We start from the raw sequence: 18,786 nt of genomic DNA on the forward strand, positions 1-18,786 counted from the left end.
ATTCAAACTCTAGAAATACAATTACTTTAAAACTCATGAGAAGGTGCTTTATCGTTCTTAAAATCCTACACAATATATAAACTGAATTAACTTTGGTGATTATGTGATTCTAATTAATTGATAAAAAAATTTATAATGGGCAAAGAAAAAAAAAATAAAGCAGGCGTTATAATACTTTTGGGAAAAGACAAAAAGTTCTATTATAATAAAAGGACAAAAAAGAAAACCTAGTGTATTGATTGCCTAGCTACGACTAACACAACCCAAATTAAATTGAAGTTATTGACTATACTGTGTGAATATATTGAATACTGATAGCATTCATAGCTTAGGGGTGGGAGAAAGGGGCATAATAAGGCTGCCACTTTAATTGGTTGCAAACTTCCTTGTCGCGAAATCCCTATATTTTAATTTTACAAAAATTATGAAAGACTTAAATCATAATAATTCAGTGATATATTAAATAAAATGACTAATATCTGATGTCTATAAGAAATCACTTTTACAGGACTATAGTATTCTATATTGCAGTACGTTGTTAATATTCGATTCCGTATTTTTTAGGTGCAATATGGCATGAGGAGTATATGAGTATATGACTTTCTATTATAGGAAGATATATAGAAACATAGTCGGTCATTGACTTGGTGCAATTCCATGTTCATTCATGCACATAACACTTTCAATTCATACATACTTTAATGGACTAATAGATCTAAAGTCAACATTCTTTGCACATGAGATGCATAACTTCTTTCAAATTATTCAACCAAAAAAGACTAATATAACATGTCGGTAAAGATTTGTCATAAAGTTACTATCAAACCAAATACATATTCAATTAATATTACAAAGCTATATTCCAGAGATATGGGTATGTGATAGTCTGATAGACAATACTAATAAAGTAAGATTTTACTATGTATTAGAATAGATGGGGCATTTATAAAAAAATTGACCATTGGTAGTTGGAAATTGTTGACAACTGCCAGCTTCTTGGTCATTTAATTGTCTAAATTTTCTGATGATTTTTCTTAGTAGTCTATATTACTAATTATTTATGATTTGTGAAAAAAAGTAGTTATAAAATTTTATCTGAATCTTTACAGTGGTAGAAAGACTAGTCAGAAACACGAATTCTAACAAAAAATTTATAGTTTTGATCAAATTCTCGTGATTGGAGATCTAAAATTTTTTTAAGTTAAAAATTTCTTAGCACTTTCTTGTATGTTCAATTTTTTACTTTCTATTCTTGAGACATTACATATATAACATTTTATTCAACTTCTGTAATGCTTTACATCATCCTACTTTGTGTTTAACAAGTCAATTATATACTTTTCGCTTTGGTAAATGTATTAAGAAATGGATTAACTCCAATCTACCAAATTTCAAATATTATCGACACTTAACATCATATCTTAAGATATTGTAAAATAAAAGAAACCCCAAGTGAATTTGTCAAACAATAATTAACTTGACAATTGTAAGGTTCCAAATTCAACTCTCTATAGAATCTTCTATGATGACTAGGTTCTGTAAATCAAACTTATTGTAAAACTTTCAAAGAGTTAATTCCAAGAATAGTCCTTTAACTATTGACATTTACCAATTTTTATTCTTAACTTTCAATTGGATCATAAATAGTCCACTAAGTATTGACATTTACCATTTTCATCATCTACTTTCAATTTTACTATAAATAATCTATTGACTATTGATTTTGTTCCGAATTTGGTCGTCAAGTTAAATATTCATTTAATAAAATATTAAATTTAAGGGTAATAATGTAAAAAAAAAATTAGATTCTTTACATTCACATTAATGATGAGCCCAATGTATTAAATTTATGAACTCAATTTGTCCTCACAACAACAAACCAATTTTTACATTATTACCCTTAAATTTAATATTTACTAAATAAATATTTAATTGAATGACTAAATTTAGAACAAAATCAATAACAAAGTGACTATATTTATGATCAAATTGAAAGTTGATAAATGTCATAATCCATTGGTCATTTATAGTCCAATTAAAAGTCGATAAGACTATTCATGGAATTAAGTTTCAAAAGTACGGAGTAGTTGCATTTGTGCAAAACGTTAAACGCCGTTGTAAAACAAACAATAATAATGTCTTCAACTCTTAACCAAATATTATGTTTAATCTTAGCACATACATCTGCAGCTGCGCAGCTGAATTATGTTTCATAACTCATAAAGGGGACGATATTATATATATAAATATGATAAAGATGATGACAGTTGTAGTTTTGCAGAGGATGAAAGGGAGAGGAGATCTGTAGCTTCCGCCAATCCCCGCCGTTGATTCCTGAAAGTCTGCAACTCAACAACAGAATTAATCCCCTTCAAAACCTCATCTGATCGCCATCAGAAATTCAGAAATTGAATTCGCAAATGTCATCAACGCCACCAACCCCTTCAATTCTCTCTCTTCAATTCTCTTTCAGAGCATTAAAATTGGATGCCAATTAATATAAATATATATATTATAATATTTTTATGAACAAGACATGATTAAAGAGACATGTTCTCTGCAAGAAGAGGTTCGATTGGATAAAAAGGAGCCAGAATAGTGAGATTTTGCTGTTGGCTCCACTTTTTTTTTGAATTTTTTTTCCTTTAGTTTGTAGCACTCCATTTAATAATATTACTACTTTTTTTTTTTAGAAAAATTTTACTTTGCGTTATCTTGTTGTCACTACCTTATCTTCTCTTCCCCACATCCTATTTTTTAATTCTACATTATATTCCATAGGGAATTAATGAATTATTTATTTGTCATAAATATTTTAAAATAGCTTCAATCCCTGCTTTACTCAACATTGGAACTTGAAGAAATATGAGAGATTATTATAGTAAATTAGTCAGGGGCTCAGGGCAGGTCAAGCCTTTAAGTTGTTTAAATAGGTTGGGTGGCATATTGGTAGTAGGACTATTCCGACTCTTCGAGAGTCCGAGTTGTAAATCAGGATAACAAAAGTAAGTAGGTTAGGTGACATATTGGTAGTAAGATTACTCGAGATATAAATCAGGACAACAAAAGCTCGAGATATAAATCAGAACAACAAAGTGGAGCATACAACGATGCCATCTGCTTTCATTTTGTGTAACTGCCAAAGGATTGTAGGTGCTGATGCATAAAGTAACAATATGCGTTTAGGGTTCGATTTTAAATCAGTATGAATCTGGTGTAATAACTAAATATCGAGGGAATATTATATATTAAAAACCAACAGTACTGGCCCTACTTCTTATTTATCTTTCCACATGTTCAGATCATCAGCCTTCATGTTGGATGATGACCAAATTGGGCAAGAAAACAGACAAAGCATCAAAGACTAACTGTTTGGCTTCAAACTCATTGTGCACTCATTATCACATTATACACTTCTCCTGTAAAGTTAAGCAGTAAATATTTTCATTTTCCACTTCAGTGCTGAAAATGCATAGAAAAAAAAGGCCTGAATTTAGTGATCTCTGGGGATCGCACTGAAATTTCAACCATCAGTTCTCAGTACAGATGCCATAATTACACTGTCAGTTATAAAGACACAACTACCCAAGAAAAAAGAATAAATCTTTGAAAATTTGCATTTACACAATTGTCTTTAAAAAAAATAATCTAGAACATTCATCATAGTTCTAATGGACATTCATCTCAGGTACATTCACAAACAGAAAATATGGGTCTTGATATTTAACCCAAGAGGACACATGTTTTGATTGGGTTAGCAGTTACTGAGATTGAATATTTTTGAAGCCCAAAAAGCTGCCCTATTTCCATACCCAAAAAGAAACAGGGCTAGCTTCTAATTCAGAACGTGCAACAAAACTAAATAAGATTAAGGGCCCCCCGGCACTGAAATGGGGGTAGGCAGCAACTGGTGGCGGGTGGCAGCCAGCAATGGGGGTCACAAATAGCGGTGGCACTGTGGCAGTTGTGTTGTTTGTAATGCCGTATGGCAGGGAAATTGTCACAGCGAAGATATGCGGGGTGGTACAGATGCAACATGTGTAGTTTGGAGAAGTTCCATTTTCTATGTTAAAACGCCATCTCACATGCCTTGGCCATCAGCATTTCCAATTTGTTCCCCATTCAATATCTCGGACACACAAAACTGATGTAGATCTCGGTATGTCTTTTGCCATTGCTGCAGCATTTGCATGGATTTCTTATGCTCAACTTTTAGCCTTTCCGTCTCTATTTCAGTTGCTGCAGAAGAACCCCTTTGCTGTTCAGACAAGGAAATGACATACTTCAGTTTCAGACCTTGATCCATAGTTCAATTTAACAATGGTAGTGTATGCATTTCAACTACTATGAAGGGACTAAATTATGGTTACCAAGGATAATCTGACAAAAAATATAAGATAAAACAGATAGAAGTAAAGCAATAGTAGCAAACACCAAAGGGAGAGCCTTAATATGCCAATAAAATAAGACCCGAAAATAAACTTTAAAAAAGTCATTTATCCTTCAATCACTAAAGTTCCCATGATGACATTAAAAACACGGGATAACTCCTACTTATAACAATAAAAATAAATAAATAAATAAATAGATGCCAAAATATATGCAAATAAGTTGAATAAAGAGGAACCATAATTGCCAAAGATCTTATAGTCTAGTTGCGTAAGTCCATAACTCTGATTTGGTTATTCATTAACAACTATTCATTAACAAAATACCAACCTCAAGTTCTCTGATTTGGTTATTCATGGTCTGGCAACTGACATATGATGCTTCAAGATGTACATTGGGAATGTTTTGTGGGGCAATGAATGCTTTCACATCATTATTTTCATCAGAAGAATTAGTATACTTTTCCAATGGTGGTGGCATTGGTAATCCTGGCCTCTTCGTTGAGGATGGATGGGAAGTAATAGATGTTCGTGCACTTAAATGTGATGGTGGTCTAACAACAAGAATATTGTTAACTGGTCCTGCCAAATAACAATACAAAGAGAACTGTCAGAATCCCTAAAGATCCGTATTATTATTATTCTTATTATTCCCTCTCTTATAGCTATGAAGTTTTCCCAACGATTACTTTGGTGCAGGATGGCAGGATTCAAACACACTGTAAAGAACAATTCCTTAAAAAAAAGGGTACTATGTAATTTTCTCCTATATCTGTATTTTGCACAAAACTCTGACAAAAGGGTAACAAATGATTTATAAGTAATTAGATTTTCAAGTAAAACTACACTATGATTTTCTATGTAGGTAATGTGTATTCCTAGTTATTTTTTTATGGCCATAACTAGGTAGTGTCTAAATGCTTTAATGTTCCTTTTTGAGCCTGTAAAGATTTCAGCGATTATAAACACTAAACTCCCTGGATTCTTCATCATTTGGTCAATTATGAATTTCTCAGAACTGATGCTAATATCAAATGCATGATGGAACAATTATATTCCCACATGTCCCAATGAAAACCCAATGTCTAATACATTGGGGAATACAAGAGTTGTGATTCCCATAGTTCCTTGGCTTTTTCTCTCTCAGTTTTATGCTATTTTGTTAATGTTCAAACCCCTCCTTATACCAATCTCTTGATCTTGTATTTACTGCTTAATATTAATCAAACCAATAGCCTGACATAAGCCAACCTAAGTCCCCAGCCAAGGTTCTCTGACTAGAAGCTCAAAGTTGTCCTACTTCTGCTTGGTCTACACTGAGGCACTGAATATGGACAAGATCCCGTGTTCATCCTATAACCAGTTTGGAACTCAATGTGAGGAGGTTTTTGCAGTGGCTAAAGCAAGTTCAGTCAGTTCATTAGAGCTCATTGAATACCAAAAACTTGTGTTCACAATATATTAAATTTAATCCTAAAATCTGAAAATAAGAAGTTGATTGAGCTTGCTATTACCATCATATTATAATATCAAATATACCTTTTCCATGCCTAAAGATGCGAGTGATGTTGTGGTTTTTAGTATCCCAGACTCGAATCGTGCCATCCTCTGATCCAGAAACCAGCAGGGATCCATCCATACTGAAAGCTAAGCATGTAATGCCCTTACTGTTTCAAGGACAAGGTAAAATCATTTAAAGTAAAATCACGAAAAGACAGCATAGGTAAGTCAAGTATCCATTCAGATAAGACTTCCCAAGAATTTAATGAAGAAAATGAAATACAAAGTTTACCATTCATAAATTTATAGAAAGCAAAGGTGTGGATGTTTGAATACCTATGTTCAGTCAAAGAACCAACGATGTTTGGCCCAAAGTTACTGTTTGAGTGGGCTAAAGCATTAAGTGCACCAATATATATCTTTCCATCTCTACCACCAGCATAAAACACATGTTCACCAGGGTCTAATGCAATAGCATCAATTATTGAAGGAAACACAATATCTCTCAAGACTACCCCTCTTGATAAGCTCCATACCTAATGGAATGTATAGCAATGAAGTGAACAAAAACTATAGGTCTGATAATTAAATATTGGCATCCAGTTTTATTGATTAAATGCCAAATCCAACAGAATTAAGAATCAATGCTATCATTTAGGTAAAAATTTGAATTAATGAGCAGATTATTGAGAATATAAGAAAGGCATTCCAAACCTTGCAAGTCCTGTCCTCAGAAGCAGAGATAATTATAGCATTAGCTCCTCCACTTCCAGCCACAATATCAGTCACCTTTAGAGTATGTTCAGAGAAACTATGCTCAAAGGGTCGTTTTGCCTGCTGCCTCAGAAAATCATCAAATACCCTAGCCACACAGGATTCTATTAAGTATCCTTCACTCCAAACAAACCAAAAGTATAGTAGTTTAAGCATAAGAACAGTGAACTACATTATAAGTGACCAAACTCTAATACTTCCATCCTCCGCCCCGGAAACCAATAGTGATTGGTCATCAATGAAGACTAAGCAAGTAACTCCCCTATAATGAGCATGCCACTTCTTGAGAAGTTTCCCACTTGCAACCTAGAAATCATATTCCCACCACGAATTATTCCATACGAAAAACACATAACACTTTACACTTGATTGCTCTTCAATAAAACAGAAGAAGGATTCTAGTTTACCTGCCATAAGTATATATCTCCAGACGCACCACCTCCAGCTATAAACGATCCATCAGCATTAGAAACAAGCGGTGTAATCGGTTCGGCTGGAAAGCTCTTTACTTCTACTTGAGGCTATAAAATATAAAGAAACTAAGAAATTCTATGTTGAGCATATATAATATATAAACATAAATCCAGCGGTTTAGGCTTTTAGTTCAGATGGATAGATAAAAAAAAAGTGGTCACCACTAGGGTCAACAAGGTCAAGTGTTTAGCATATAATATATAAACATAAATATGCAATTGAGCTTTTAGTTGAGATGGAATAAATGCTTCAATTTTCTATACAAATCACAATTAATAAAATGAAAATATCATCCTAGCACACGCTATAGCTCCAAGCCTTCAACGAGGCGACCACGCAGCAAGTTAATTTGAAGAAGAATAGATACAATCGAGATACTGTGCGCTTGTGCATTCATTACCTTGTTCCAGGACCAGTAAAAGATGGAGCCGGAAGATGATCTGGTTTGGCGGAGTTGAGAGGAGGCCAGAAAACGGCCGGCGACGATGGCGAGGCCGTGCGAGGGGGAAGAGCAATTCTTATAGGAGAGGTGTTCCGCGCCTGAGTGGAGGTCCCAGCAGCTAACGCCGGCGTCGGTCGACGACGAAGCAATCACCAGCTCCGGTTCCATTGTCGAGTGTGAGGGTTTATGGCTGGGTTTTAGGGTGGAAATGTTCGTATAATTCTTCTGAAGCACATTATAGTGGGCCTAGTTGGTTCTGGATGAAATGGCCGGACCTTGAGTTTCGCAATTATAGGGCCATTGACCCAAATAAAGGAAGAAAGAAAATGGAATGGTCTATTGGGCTGGATCACATTTACACAACATTGTTGTTCCATAAGGTGCTAGGCAAATTATTCTATGGACTCAAGTTGGACCCGAGTTCAAAATACACAATTTACATACTGAATGTTCACAATTTGAATTGTGAACATTCAGTGTATAAATTGTGGTTGGCCCACCTTGCATATTATAAAATAACAGATACTACATTGTAACAGAGGCAGTAGTACTAAAAAAATGAATTTTTTAAAACTCGTGTACTAAATATACATAATTTTATTACCTGATTATTATGTGAATATTATGAAATAAATTTATGACGATAAAATAACATTCTTTTTTTCACAATATGCAATAATGTTTTTTTTAATCATATATTTGTTTGTTGAAGTGTCGGCAAACGTAGGTCCAAAAGATTGCACACATTTTCAAAAAATTGTGAAACATAAAAAGATTCAAAACTTTATAAGAAAGCAATTAGGATGCTTCCAAAACAAAAACAAATGCATGTTTTTTTCCCTATTTTATGTTACCAATAATATTATTTTTAAATAAAACAATTGTCAATAATAGCATCCAAGAAAAATGTCAAAAAAAGTAGTCTAAAACTACTAAACTTTGAAATGCATGGGATTACTAATCCTCTTTAGATGCATTGTGATTGATCGTTGTACACCTGCACGTGCAACTTTTAATTTGTTGAAGCCTACAACGTATACGTGAGCCTACCACGTACCTATACTTGACTAACAATTTTTGTACTATAAATATTGAAAAATGATAAATGTAATTCCATATCTTTAGTTAATTTTATTAGATGAGAGGGGAAAAAAAGAATAGAAATAACGAAAAAGTGTCAAATAGGTCATTGAACATTACTCAAAAAGTTATATAAGTCCTTAAACTTTTAAAAGTTGCAATTAACCTTTAAATATATTATTTAGAATAATTAGGTCCAAAATCGGTATTACAGGTCACTCAGATTTAGGCGAACCTCCGTCGATATTCCCACAAAAAATACCGGCGAAATGGTCGTTGGTGTCGATTGGCTGTCTTCTCCGGCTATATTTCGGCAATGAAAATCGCAATTATCATCACAAATCCAACATTGTATTTTACTAATGTTTAAATAGTGAAATAGTCAAGCTAATTAATAATGAAATGGTGGAATTTATAATTTTAAGTTGTTCAGTCATCCATTTTGTATTTCGTTAAAATTAATAATTTTTATCTTCTAGTTGTAATTTTTATATGGAGTAATAATTAATTATAAACAAGAAAAAGAAAAGTGTTGACATACCTACTACAAAATAAAGACTAGTTTTAGCCACATTTCTTCATAACCTTTTGAAATTGTCAAGAAAGGAAAAGTTTAATAGGAATGTTTAGTCAAACTTTATGTTTAAACTTTAGTGCTACAGTAGTATGGATTTATGGGTTGGATTGTGCAAAAGAAGAAGCAAAGTGTAGAAATTTAAAGGAAATTAAATAAAGATTGGGATTTTCAAGAATTAAAGCAAAGTTAACTTTGCGTTGAATGTTTATGTCTAGTCAAGAGCACTTTCTCTCTATCAGTGATAGAATATCCAATTTAAATGGGAGAGGAAGAGGACATAGTAGGTAGATGAGGATCCAAACATGTCTCAATTAAAGGCATATAATTGATTTACTTTTTATTTTTTGGTACCACCCTTATTCAAGAATGTATACAACATAAACCACATTCTTATATAATACCATGCAAATTATATAGAAGAAATAAATCACATTAGAAATTAAAGACTATGTGCAACGGATTTGATAAGTTCATAGTCATTGACCACTTTTGATTTAGAGAAAAGCCCGCAATGACCACAATGAAAGTCCACATGGGCAGCACAATTGGATCCTAGGTGGTAGATTATGGACAAGTACATAAGATCGAGCATTGACCGTCGTAATGTGGAAGTTTGCATGAGGTAAACTCTTTGTGGACACCAAGTCCTGTCCACCTAATAGGTTGTTGAGTCAGTGTAATTTACCTCTCCACTATCTTATTAGATTGGGGTGAGGTGACCTGTAGGTGAGGGAATTTTTCCTTTTGTGAGCAAAGCAAAGATCACAATTAAGCTAATTTAGATCGCATATAATTGATTGGTTCATTAATTATTTATAATTTATCGACTCAAACCAATAAAACCAATAAACAACTTTCATAAAAATTAAACTTAAAATATTATAATTATCAAACCAACTACTTGAAATTTCCCCTTTAATTCCCAAGCCCAAACCCAATCTCTCATCATCTCATGTGCCCATACCTCAATAATTTAAAAAATACATGTAAAAATATTTTTTGTAATATTTAAAATTTGAAATGTCAATATAATTATATATGTGTCAGTAAAAGATAGGGGAGTACATTTTCTTGACACGGTTTTGTTGGCATCTGGGTGGTTGTTTACTGAGGACTTTTACGTGACCGACCGTGCAGTTTCTAGTAAACAAGAGAGAGATTTTAACCTCAATCAAACAAGATATCATGGGAGCTTTCACTTTCCTAAATCATACGGAGTACTTGATAACAGCGATTATTACCATAATAATTACTCTCCTATGTCTCATGTAGTTACTTCTTAGTACTCCCAGATTTTCCCATAAATTGCCATGATTTATCATGCAAAACCCTTTTTCTCACTTTCTTCACAAAATGTATAAAAGATTTTGATTTGGTAACTATAAGGTTTCAAGATCGACAGTAAGAATGACTTATTGATCTTCTTAATTTGAGTCAATCATCTTAATTTATCTTTTTGTAGTCTTTTGCCAACTAGTGTTACAATACAAAATTTACTCAGTGCACACTTTTGAGTAGTGACTTCACGACTTAAAACTTTTGGAGGATGATAAACTCTTGTAAAATGTACTTTATGTTAAAGAACGTGAAGTTAAATTTGACTTTTAATTTATAAAGGGTACACCAAGTTAAAGAATTTTTGGTCAAGCTTTTTTCAATAAGAGTTAAATTCTGAAAGAACAATCCGGGACCTAATTTGATGATTATTCATTTTTCATTCCCACGTATAAAACAAAACGTGTACAGGATAGATGCATGTATGTACGTATTTTCTTCTGCGTAGTTGAGAAGCGTCCATTTTTGTACCCATGATCCATTTAATGCATTGATCAGAGAAAACAAGAAAGCTCTCCCCTTTGTACTTTGGCCAGAAATTATATTAGATTTTGAGCAACTTTAACCAAGTTGATTGAATAGTTATTAAATAATTATAATATATCAAATTAACTTTATACCAAAATTGTTTATTGACTTTTTTAGTTTCAACCCGTGGTTGATTGCACATTTGTACTTCTGGTGAATAATTAATCAGTTAGTATTCCACTGTTTTATGATATAATCAATCATAAATCATTAATAAAAAGGAGAAACTAATAATGAGGATGAGATCGGAGAAGCTAAGGAAGATTTGGAACATTAATGTTGAGGATTGATGATTAGGAGTTGATACTAATTAAAGTTTGTTTTTCACCCTAATCACAATCCTCCTGCATTAACAATAATTCATATCTGGCCAAGTAAAACTCATATTTACACGTACAGACAAACACCCACACAAGAAAAGTCGTACCCAGATCAGAGTTGTTTAAGGTAAAAAAAAAACTAGAAAAAGAAAACTAATTGAGAATTTTTGAAAGTGAATGATATGAGACTAACATGAAGGGGGCATGAGATGCAAGGCTAAGTCGTCTTTCTCCAAGACGAGAACTCGAGCCTTGTGCCCCGCCGCCGCCGCCTGATCTGGGTGGAGCCTTTTCTTTGACTGGAGTGGGAAACCGAAGAGCTTTGTCCGGCACAAATCTGCCGCCGGCGCCGGCGTTTCTTCGACGAGAGTGACGCTGCTCTGTGAGGTTTTGGTTGGGGAGCTGAGATTCAAAATGGCGTTATTGCAGGGCTGGTGTTTTGTGGGGAGATGGGGATGGGGATAGGTAACGAGTTGACTCAGTGGCTTCTGATGAGTTAACGGCGACGGGTACGAGTTGCTCGGGGTTACGGGTTTAACGTGGTTTTGAACGAAGTAAATAATGTCGTTGTAAAGCTTCCGCATGTGAGCCAACTCGGACATTAGCATATTGTTGCTTCTTCTCAGCCGCACGTTGTCCTCCGACAGCGCCGCCACGGAGCCGGTGTTGTAGCTCGCGCCGCCGCCGCCGCTGTTCGCCGCCGAAATCACGGTGGAGGACGCGAAAGACGGCGAGTCGCACCACGCGTTGTTGTGGTTCGGCGTCAACTGCTCGTCGGAGTCCGGCGGCGACACGCTGAGCCGCGCCGGGTTATACGCCGCTGAGAAAAAACTCGGCTCGTTCATGGCATGGTGGTGGTGGTGGTGGCTCACCGCCACCTGCGGCTGCGCCGTCTTCCTCCGGTGGATCTCACACAACAAATGCTTTTCCCCTCTCTTGAAGAATTCGTTCGCAAACTCCCATCTATCCGGCACAACCTTCCTAAAACCCTGGAACCAAGTTAATCGTTAATTAGTAACTACAAGATTACATATTATACTCTAATAAAAATTGTCAACAATCTAGACTAATTTACTTCTTCGTGGTCCTTTGTCTTAAGATCAGATAGTACTTATAGTTTTCCTTAGACAATCTACAAAACTAAAACTAAAACTAAAGAGTGATATACTTACATAGGTGTTGAGTTGGCGGACGAAGGAGGAGAAGTTGTTGTGTTTGAAGTAGTTGGGGAGGAGGTCACGGGCGAACTCCGGCGGCCGCCAAACGACAAAGGTGGTGTCGTCTTCTCCCCAAGATACGATGTGGTCGGTGGCGGGGTCGTCGACGAGCTGGTACGTTTTGGTCAGAAACGGCGCCGGGACTGATTTGTGGGAGTCCAACGATAGTAATATGCCTTCACAGTTGTCTAGCATCAACGCCATTGATGATGAAGCTTCTTTTCTTCTGAAACTTGTATGTAGCAGTTTGTTTGTGGGGTTTAAGGTGAGACTAAGAGTCGTAGGTTTATTGATGGAACCCTCAACCCTGTCTGAAATGTGGACTGGAGTTTGGAGAGGACGGAGTTAATATATATAAATATATATATGTATATATATAATTTGTTTTTCAGGGGAGGGGGAGATCCATATATATGGTAGGGGGGAGGGGGTGTTTGATGTAGGAAGAAGAGAAGAGAAGAGAGAATATGTGTCTTTTTGTCTGGGACTCTGGGAATAAGGGCCTCTCGATACAAACCCGTGACACAAACTCTTCCTTAATGTCTTCTCTTCTTGAACATTTCTTTCGGCGCACATGCCATTTACAAAAATTCTATCATGTCAAAACAAGAAAATTCATATTTTCCCCTAATCATTTTTATCTTTTACCATGTAATAATAAAATTTAATTTGTATATTCATTGATTTTTTTAATTGACCATCCTTACCTCATGTTACAAAATAAATATATTAGAGAAACTCAATCGAGTTGATCAGACACTTATCTTGGTAATCATTCTGTGGAGTTGTTTAATTATTATTTGTCTGAGGTTTTTTGGGTGAATCCACGAGATGCATGTTTCAGATATTTCTCCGTCCGTTTAACCGTTCCAGTCCACCCTACTAATCCGCGCTCGCTCGGGGAGGCACGAGAGTTGGTCTAGGGGGAATCGAATCCGAGTTCTTCCGGAATCCTTCACCACAAAGAGAGCTCACTTGTCACTTGAGCTATCCCATTGGATTTCTTTGTCTGAGTTGGTTAGCTATGAACAACATAACCTAAACCAGTTTACATCTTTGTGTTCGATGTATATTGACTTTCTTGGTTTGAGTTGGTCAGCTGCGTTATGGCTAACCTAAGTTAGTTTCTTCCTTATGATCATTTGTCAGCTACCGTCAGAATGTGAATTCCACCGTTACTAAGTGCACTTTCGAATAGTGGATGCATGTTTTACTGGTTAAGATTACAGAACGGATTTCACCAAAAGTGTGCCTTCAAATAACGACCTCATGTTTCTTGACAATACCATGTTAATTAAATTCATTTTTTTAGTGATATTTACCAAAACTGTGTTTGTTTTCCCTTATTTTGGAATCTTGATGGTCTTTAATGACTGGTAGTACTGCTACTTGCTACAGGTGTGAAGAGTCTACATTTCCAGCCTAGTACAGTACCACTACAAGCATTTCTAAAACAGTGAAAAAGTACACGTACATCAAAATGTGTAAATTAAAAACATCCATATTTTGCTCAAATGAGTACTATGTAGTAATCAATCTGCAATGGCAGCAAAGCTCCGAAGGGGAAATTGCATTTTGTTTTGGAGGACAATAGGCTATTATAACCAAGAAGAAAGTTAATCATCTTGTATTGATTATGTTTTAGGCATGATGGTTGCGAGCAGTGGTGGAGCTTCTCAGGGACATTGAGGGCCACACCTCTTTTCTTTTTTCTCCACAACAAATAACTCCACCATGCATGTATTCATGTACAAATTTTTTGCCCAATAAGTTATAGATCAGAACGACTTGTCAAAATCAAATAAAATACAAAATCTCTTATTGTTCAATTCATATAAATCAGCATGTTGGGCAAAAGTGTTGACGTGCGATGTTCGTTGTATATTATAATTTTTTTTTTTTAAAAAAAAATTGTTGCTACTATACTACAATGAAATAAGAAGAACAAAATAATCAAAGTTAATAAGTTTATAAAAGACTCTGTATAATAATATTTCAAAAATAAGTTAGTAGCTTCTGGACTCTTTTCAATTTTAATTTGTAGGTTTGCGTTTGTAGTTTAATGGGAAGGGAAGGGGCGAAAGTGTGTTCCCAATATCGAGTCGAGTGAGCCCATCATTTTCAACATTATTCTACAACATATATACGACTGCTACTGCCACTGTTTCATTTGCAGACAAACAAGGTAAAAGGATACATCATATCCATGAAATGTAACTACACGATAAGATTAAAAAGCCGGCCTGCTTCTTATTTTACTCGCGACATTTCACTTCTACTTCTTCCATCACCTTAGCTTAGCTTCTTGCTCCTAGCTTCTATTGCATGCTTTTCTCTCTCTTTCTCTGATATAGTAATATTCCAAACTTCAATAGAGCTATCATGCCAGCAGCTATGCATTTCTTGAATTGATCCGTGTATTTAAAAAAAAAAAAATTATTTTGGCAGTTCAGGTTTAGCTGCTGTCAATTTGAACCCAAACTTAATTAAGACTTTCTCACCATTTTTAGAAATTAGTAAATGAGATAAATTATATGATATGTCTCAATTGGCCTAAGACCCATATATAATAATGGTAAAATAGTGTCATATTAAATTTATACTTTTTTTTTTTGGTCTTTGGTAAGATTCGGACTCTGCAACACGAATTTGCTAGCGTAGCAAAGAAAAATTTAAAAACTTATTTTAGGTTGATTGCTTGTCAACCCATATGGACGTACTCATTAATTGGATGCATGAAATTCGACTGTCGTTATTATTATTTAAAAAAAAAACTATTCTTTATATAATATTATATATTTGTTTTAATAAGTCTTTGCCTAATACACTAACTACTTATGATTTTAAGGAAAAAGCTTCTACTGGATGAAGATTAGGTGAGTCAAATCTAATAATTAAACTGTTGTGCATACTGCACGTGTATCTAAAATGTGACATTAGTTGTTACGCTAGTATAAGTAAATATAATTTTGCTTTAGAGCAGGTCATGGTTGAAGGCATGCTATGTAGTTCGTTGATGGCTAAGGACAAGTACTAGGAGAGCGATTTTTTATTGGAGGCCCTTGAACGTAATGGTAAATGTTTGATCTGGTGTGAATTCAAACTTTACTAATAGTTATGTTTTAATGTAATGGTGAATGTTTTATCTCAAAATTTCAATTATTTGAATCAAATTTTAAATTTGTGATTTATAGTAACATATTATACATTAGTAGAGTTTTAAATTTTACTAATTGAAAAACACGCGATAAGAATATTAACCTTTTTATAAGAAATTTCACTAATGGGTTTTATTATTATTATTATTATTTTTTTTTTTTTGAAAATTTTGGCTCCATCATTGAAATTGCTGACTTGGTTGTCTCAGGTGATTGTGTTATTGATCTAGAAAGCTCGCATGAATTGAGGCAAAATATCGTTTTCACCTTTTTTATCTTCTTATGCCCAAAGCTAGGTATTAATTAAGAAATTATATTATTATATTGTTGAGGAAAATTTACACATTGGTTTAAAGGTTATCGATATAAATTTATTATATTTGCTTTGCTATCAATCACAATGTATAGAGTTCAAATCCTACTAAGGACTGTTAGTAGATGTAAATTTATTTCATTCTTGTAAACCCTGATAACAAAAAGGCCGGAGTGATGCTATATTTCTTGCTTAATTTTATCTATCTATCTACCGGCTGGGATTCCTTAACTATTGCAATTTTTTATTTTTGTTTTTGTAAAAGTTCCCTAACTGATTTTTTGTTCAATTTAGTCCCTTAACTACAAAAACGTTACCTAAAACCATTCATAGTTAATTTTGACGTTAAATTACCGTTTGATAGATATTGTAGTCTAGAAGTAAAAAAGAATTAATTGAGAAGTAATTCGGGGAAATTGACATTGGAAAAGTAGGTAGAGACATTAGAGGGCCCAAAGTGAAACTATAGGAAAATGATGAGTAATAATTTGAGCAAGATACCCTAACTGATTATTTTGATCATGGCTTTGATACTCATTATTGTAAAAGAAAGTTAGTGTGTAACTGTTGTAATTCCACACCCAAATCATCACTCCCATCTTTTTCACCTTTTTATGGTTGTTCTCCATTACACTTTTTTTTTGCACCTTCCAACACCACAATCTAATACATACTATACACTTTTAATAAATCAGTAAGTGCTTTTAATACATTCAATTCAACAAATCTGCTTATTACAACAATCAACAACTACTATATACAATTTCGCAATCATCTCAAACAATTTAAAATAAATAACTATAACTATGTGTTCAAATGAAAACTACTAGCTCCATGAGATCGAAGTGCATATTGTCTCATCCATCCATCTAGGGATGATCAAGGGCTAGGAATTAATGAGAAAATAAGAAAAATGTAGTGGTATTTTTGTAATTACGATAATGTATTTGAAAACACTTGGTAATGCATTCACATATAACTAATAGTGCGCACAAGTAAGTGTATTATTATAGATCATGAGTGTTGCACTAAAAATTATCCACAGATGCACTACCAAACGTTTTCAAATGCATTGTACCATCATAATTTCTTAATTTTCAACGACATTGATCATCCTAGATGGACGGATGAGATTAGTCTTTTATGCGGTTACTAGTTCTCACCTAATCTTGCCCTATATAGGTAAATTAATAAAATTTGCAATATCTAAGTTATTACCAATGGATTTTTATCTGTTAAACACCAGAATTTGTAGGTATTTAAACTTGATAATGTTAATTATCTTTGGTTGATGCGTTATGTTCAAATGGATGATTTTATAAGTGTGATTCTTAGTACCCAAAGTTCTATTGGAGTTAGGGAGTCGAAACACTTTCAATACGTCGGTAATTACTAATTACTAAAAGTCCTTTAGGTCCGAAGGCTTCACTCGGCCAAGGTGCACATGTCAAAAGTCTTGACCATAAAGGGTACGGGGTGATCACTTACAGGTCAATCAATTAAATTAGTCGTGTCACGTGTTGATGCTGAAGAGATTCGGACATGTGTGAACCAAATTAATTAGTAACATTTCTCAAATTAGTGGGAACCAATCTCACTGGGGAATTGAGTTTTCAAATTTCCTTTGCGATGACGTGACACTACTGCCTTACTATACATTGACCATTCAGTTCGCTAAATTATTATGACTACCTCAATTGTTAACCGACCGGTCAGACTGGAAATGTTTTTAAATACAAGGATGTTTGGTTAAAATATCGAAATCGAATTCAGATATTTGATACGTAGTAATTGACAAAAGTTAGTAACACGTACTATTATTTATTTATTTAAATGCATGGTTAGAAAAATCGCTAGGTGCTCATTGGGCATTCGAGAGGTGTCTAGGCGGGGATTAATCGGCACCTAGGCGTCTAGGTGGGATTAATCGGCGCCTAGGCGCTCGTGTATTTTTTTTTTTAATTTGTTTAAGTATTTTAAATTTTTTAAAGACTAATAGTTATAAACTACGGAGTATATAATACTTTAATAGTTAATACTAAAATATTAAATATTAACAAAAAATTATTTAGAGTTTGAACAATTATTTAGAGTTTGAACAAGTTTGAACAATTTAAGGCTATTTCGCTCAAAATAATGTTATTTTGAATAACATAACCCATTTAAAAAAAAAAAAAGAACAATAGTTAATCGACCAACTAGGCAGCTTAGTCGGTGCCTAGGAAGTATACTCGGCGCCTAGGAGGCCTAGGCAGTCTGCGCCTAGTCGACCACCTAGCCGACCGACCGCCTAAACCACCAATTAAGGTGATACGCTAGGCGGTCGATCAACACTTAGTGCCTAGGCTACGATTAATCGGCGTCTAGACGGAATTTTTGCAGCATTGTTTAAATGACAACTAAAATGATTAATTAATGAAAAATAACTATTTTTACCCATTTACTTATAAGAATGAAGAAAAAAGAAAGTGTCAGGTTGATGTGGAGATGCCACTACGTACTCTCTCTTATACAGTAAGTGAAGAAGAATCGTAAACTCTCCAAAACAACAAACAAACACCTATCCCTGCCCGCCTGTTTAACAGTTCAACTTTTGGTTTGGTTTCTGGTCTGCAAAACGCTCAGCGGCTGGCATGGGAACAGACAGGGGGGTGGGGGTGGGGGTGGGGGGGGGGGGCAG

General features: G+C 34.5%; 2 protein-coding genes across 2 annotated transcripts; both read right to left on the reverse strand.

Moving 5' to 3' along the window:
• Positions 1-3,516: 3,516 nt before the first annotated feature.
• On the reverse strand, positions 3,517-7,761 carry LOC116021974 (protein ROOT INITIATION DEFECTIVE 3). The gene is made up of 8 exons (XM_031262510.1): positions 7,537-7,761; positions 7,070-7,183; positions 6,835-6,968; positions 6,603-6,750; positions 6,225-6,424; positions 5,928-6,055; positions 4,720-4,970; positions 3,517-4,258 (listed from the first exon to the last, which is right to left on the reverse strand). Exons 1-8 carry the CDS (start codon positions 7,744-7,746, stop codon positions 4,082-4,084), a joined length of 1,362 nt encoding a protein of 453 aa, XP_031118370.1. The 5' UTR covers positions 7,747-7,761; the 3' UTR covers positions 3,517-4,081.
• Positions 7,762-11,362: 3,601 nt separating this feature from the next.
• On the reverse strand, positions 11,363-13,069 carry LOC116022841 (heat stress transcription factor B-4-like). The gene is made up of 2 exons (XM_031263726.1): positions 12,591-13,069; positions 11,363-12,407 (listed from the first exon to the last, which is right to left on the reverse strand). Exons 1-2 carry the CDS (start codon positions 12,837-12,839, stop codon positions 11,607-11,609), a joined length of 1,050 nt encoding a protein of 349 aa, XP_031119586.1. The 5' UTR covers positions 12,840-13,069; the 3' UTR covers positions 11,363-11,606.
• Positions 13,070-18,786: the final 5,717 nt, after the last annotated feature.

Source organism: Ipomoea triloba, chromosome 6 (genome assembly GCF_003576645.1).
Source record: "Ipomoea triloba cultivar NCNSP0323 chromosome 6, ASM357664v1".
Taxonomy (NCBI): Eukaryota; Viridiplantae; Streptophyta; class Magnoliopsida; order Solanales; family Convolvulaceae; genus Ipomoea; species Ipomoea triloba.

Bases quoted from the DNA above. Each gene is read 5' to 3' on its own strand.
- LOC116021974 (XM_031262510.1), bottom strand. From the start codon at position 7,746: ATGGAACCGGAGCTGGTGATTGCTTCGTCGTCGACCGACGCCGGCGTT. The intron at 4,971-5,927 runs GTATATTTGATA...GTTATTTGGCAG, and splicing joins CATCTTTAGGCATGGAAAAG to GACCAGTTAACAATATTCTT. The intron at 4,259-4,719 runs GTTGGTATTTTG...TTGTCTGAACAG, and splicing joins ACCAAATCAGAGAACTTGAG to CAAAGGGGTTCTTCTGCAGC.
- LOC116022841 (XM_031263726.1), bottom strand. From the start codon at position 12,839: ATGGCGTTGATGCTAGACAACTGTGAAGGCATATTACTATCGTTGGAC. The intron at 12,408-12,590 runs GTAAGTATATCA...ACTTGGTTCCAG, and splicing joins TCCGCCAACTCAACACCTAT to GGTTTTAGGAAGGTTGTGCC.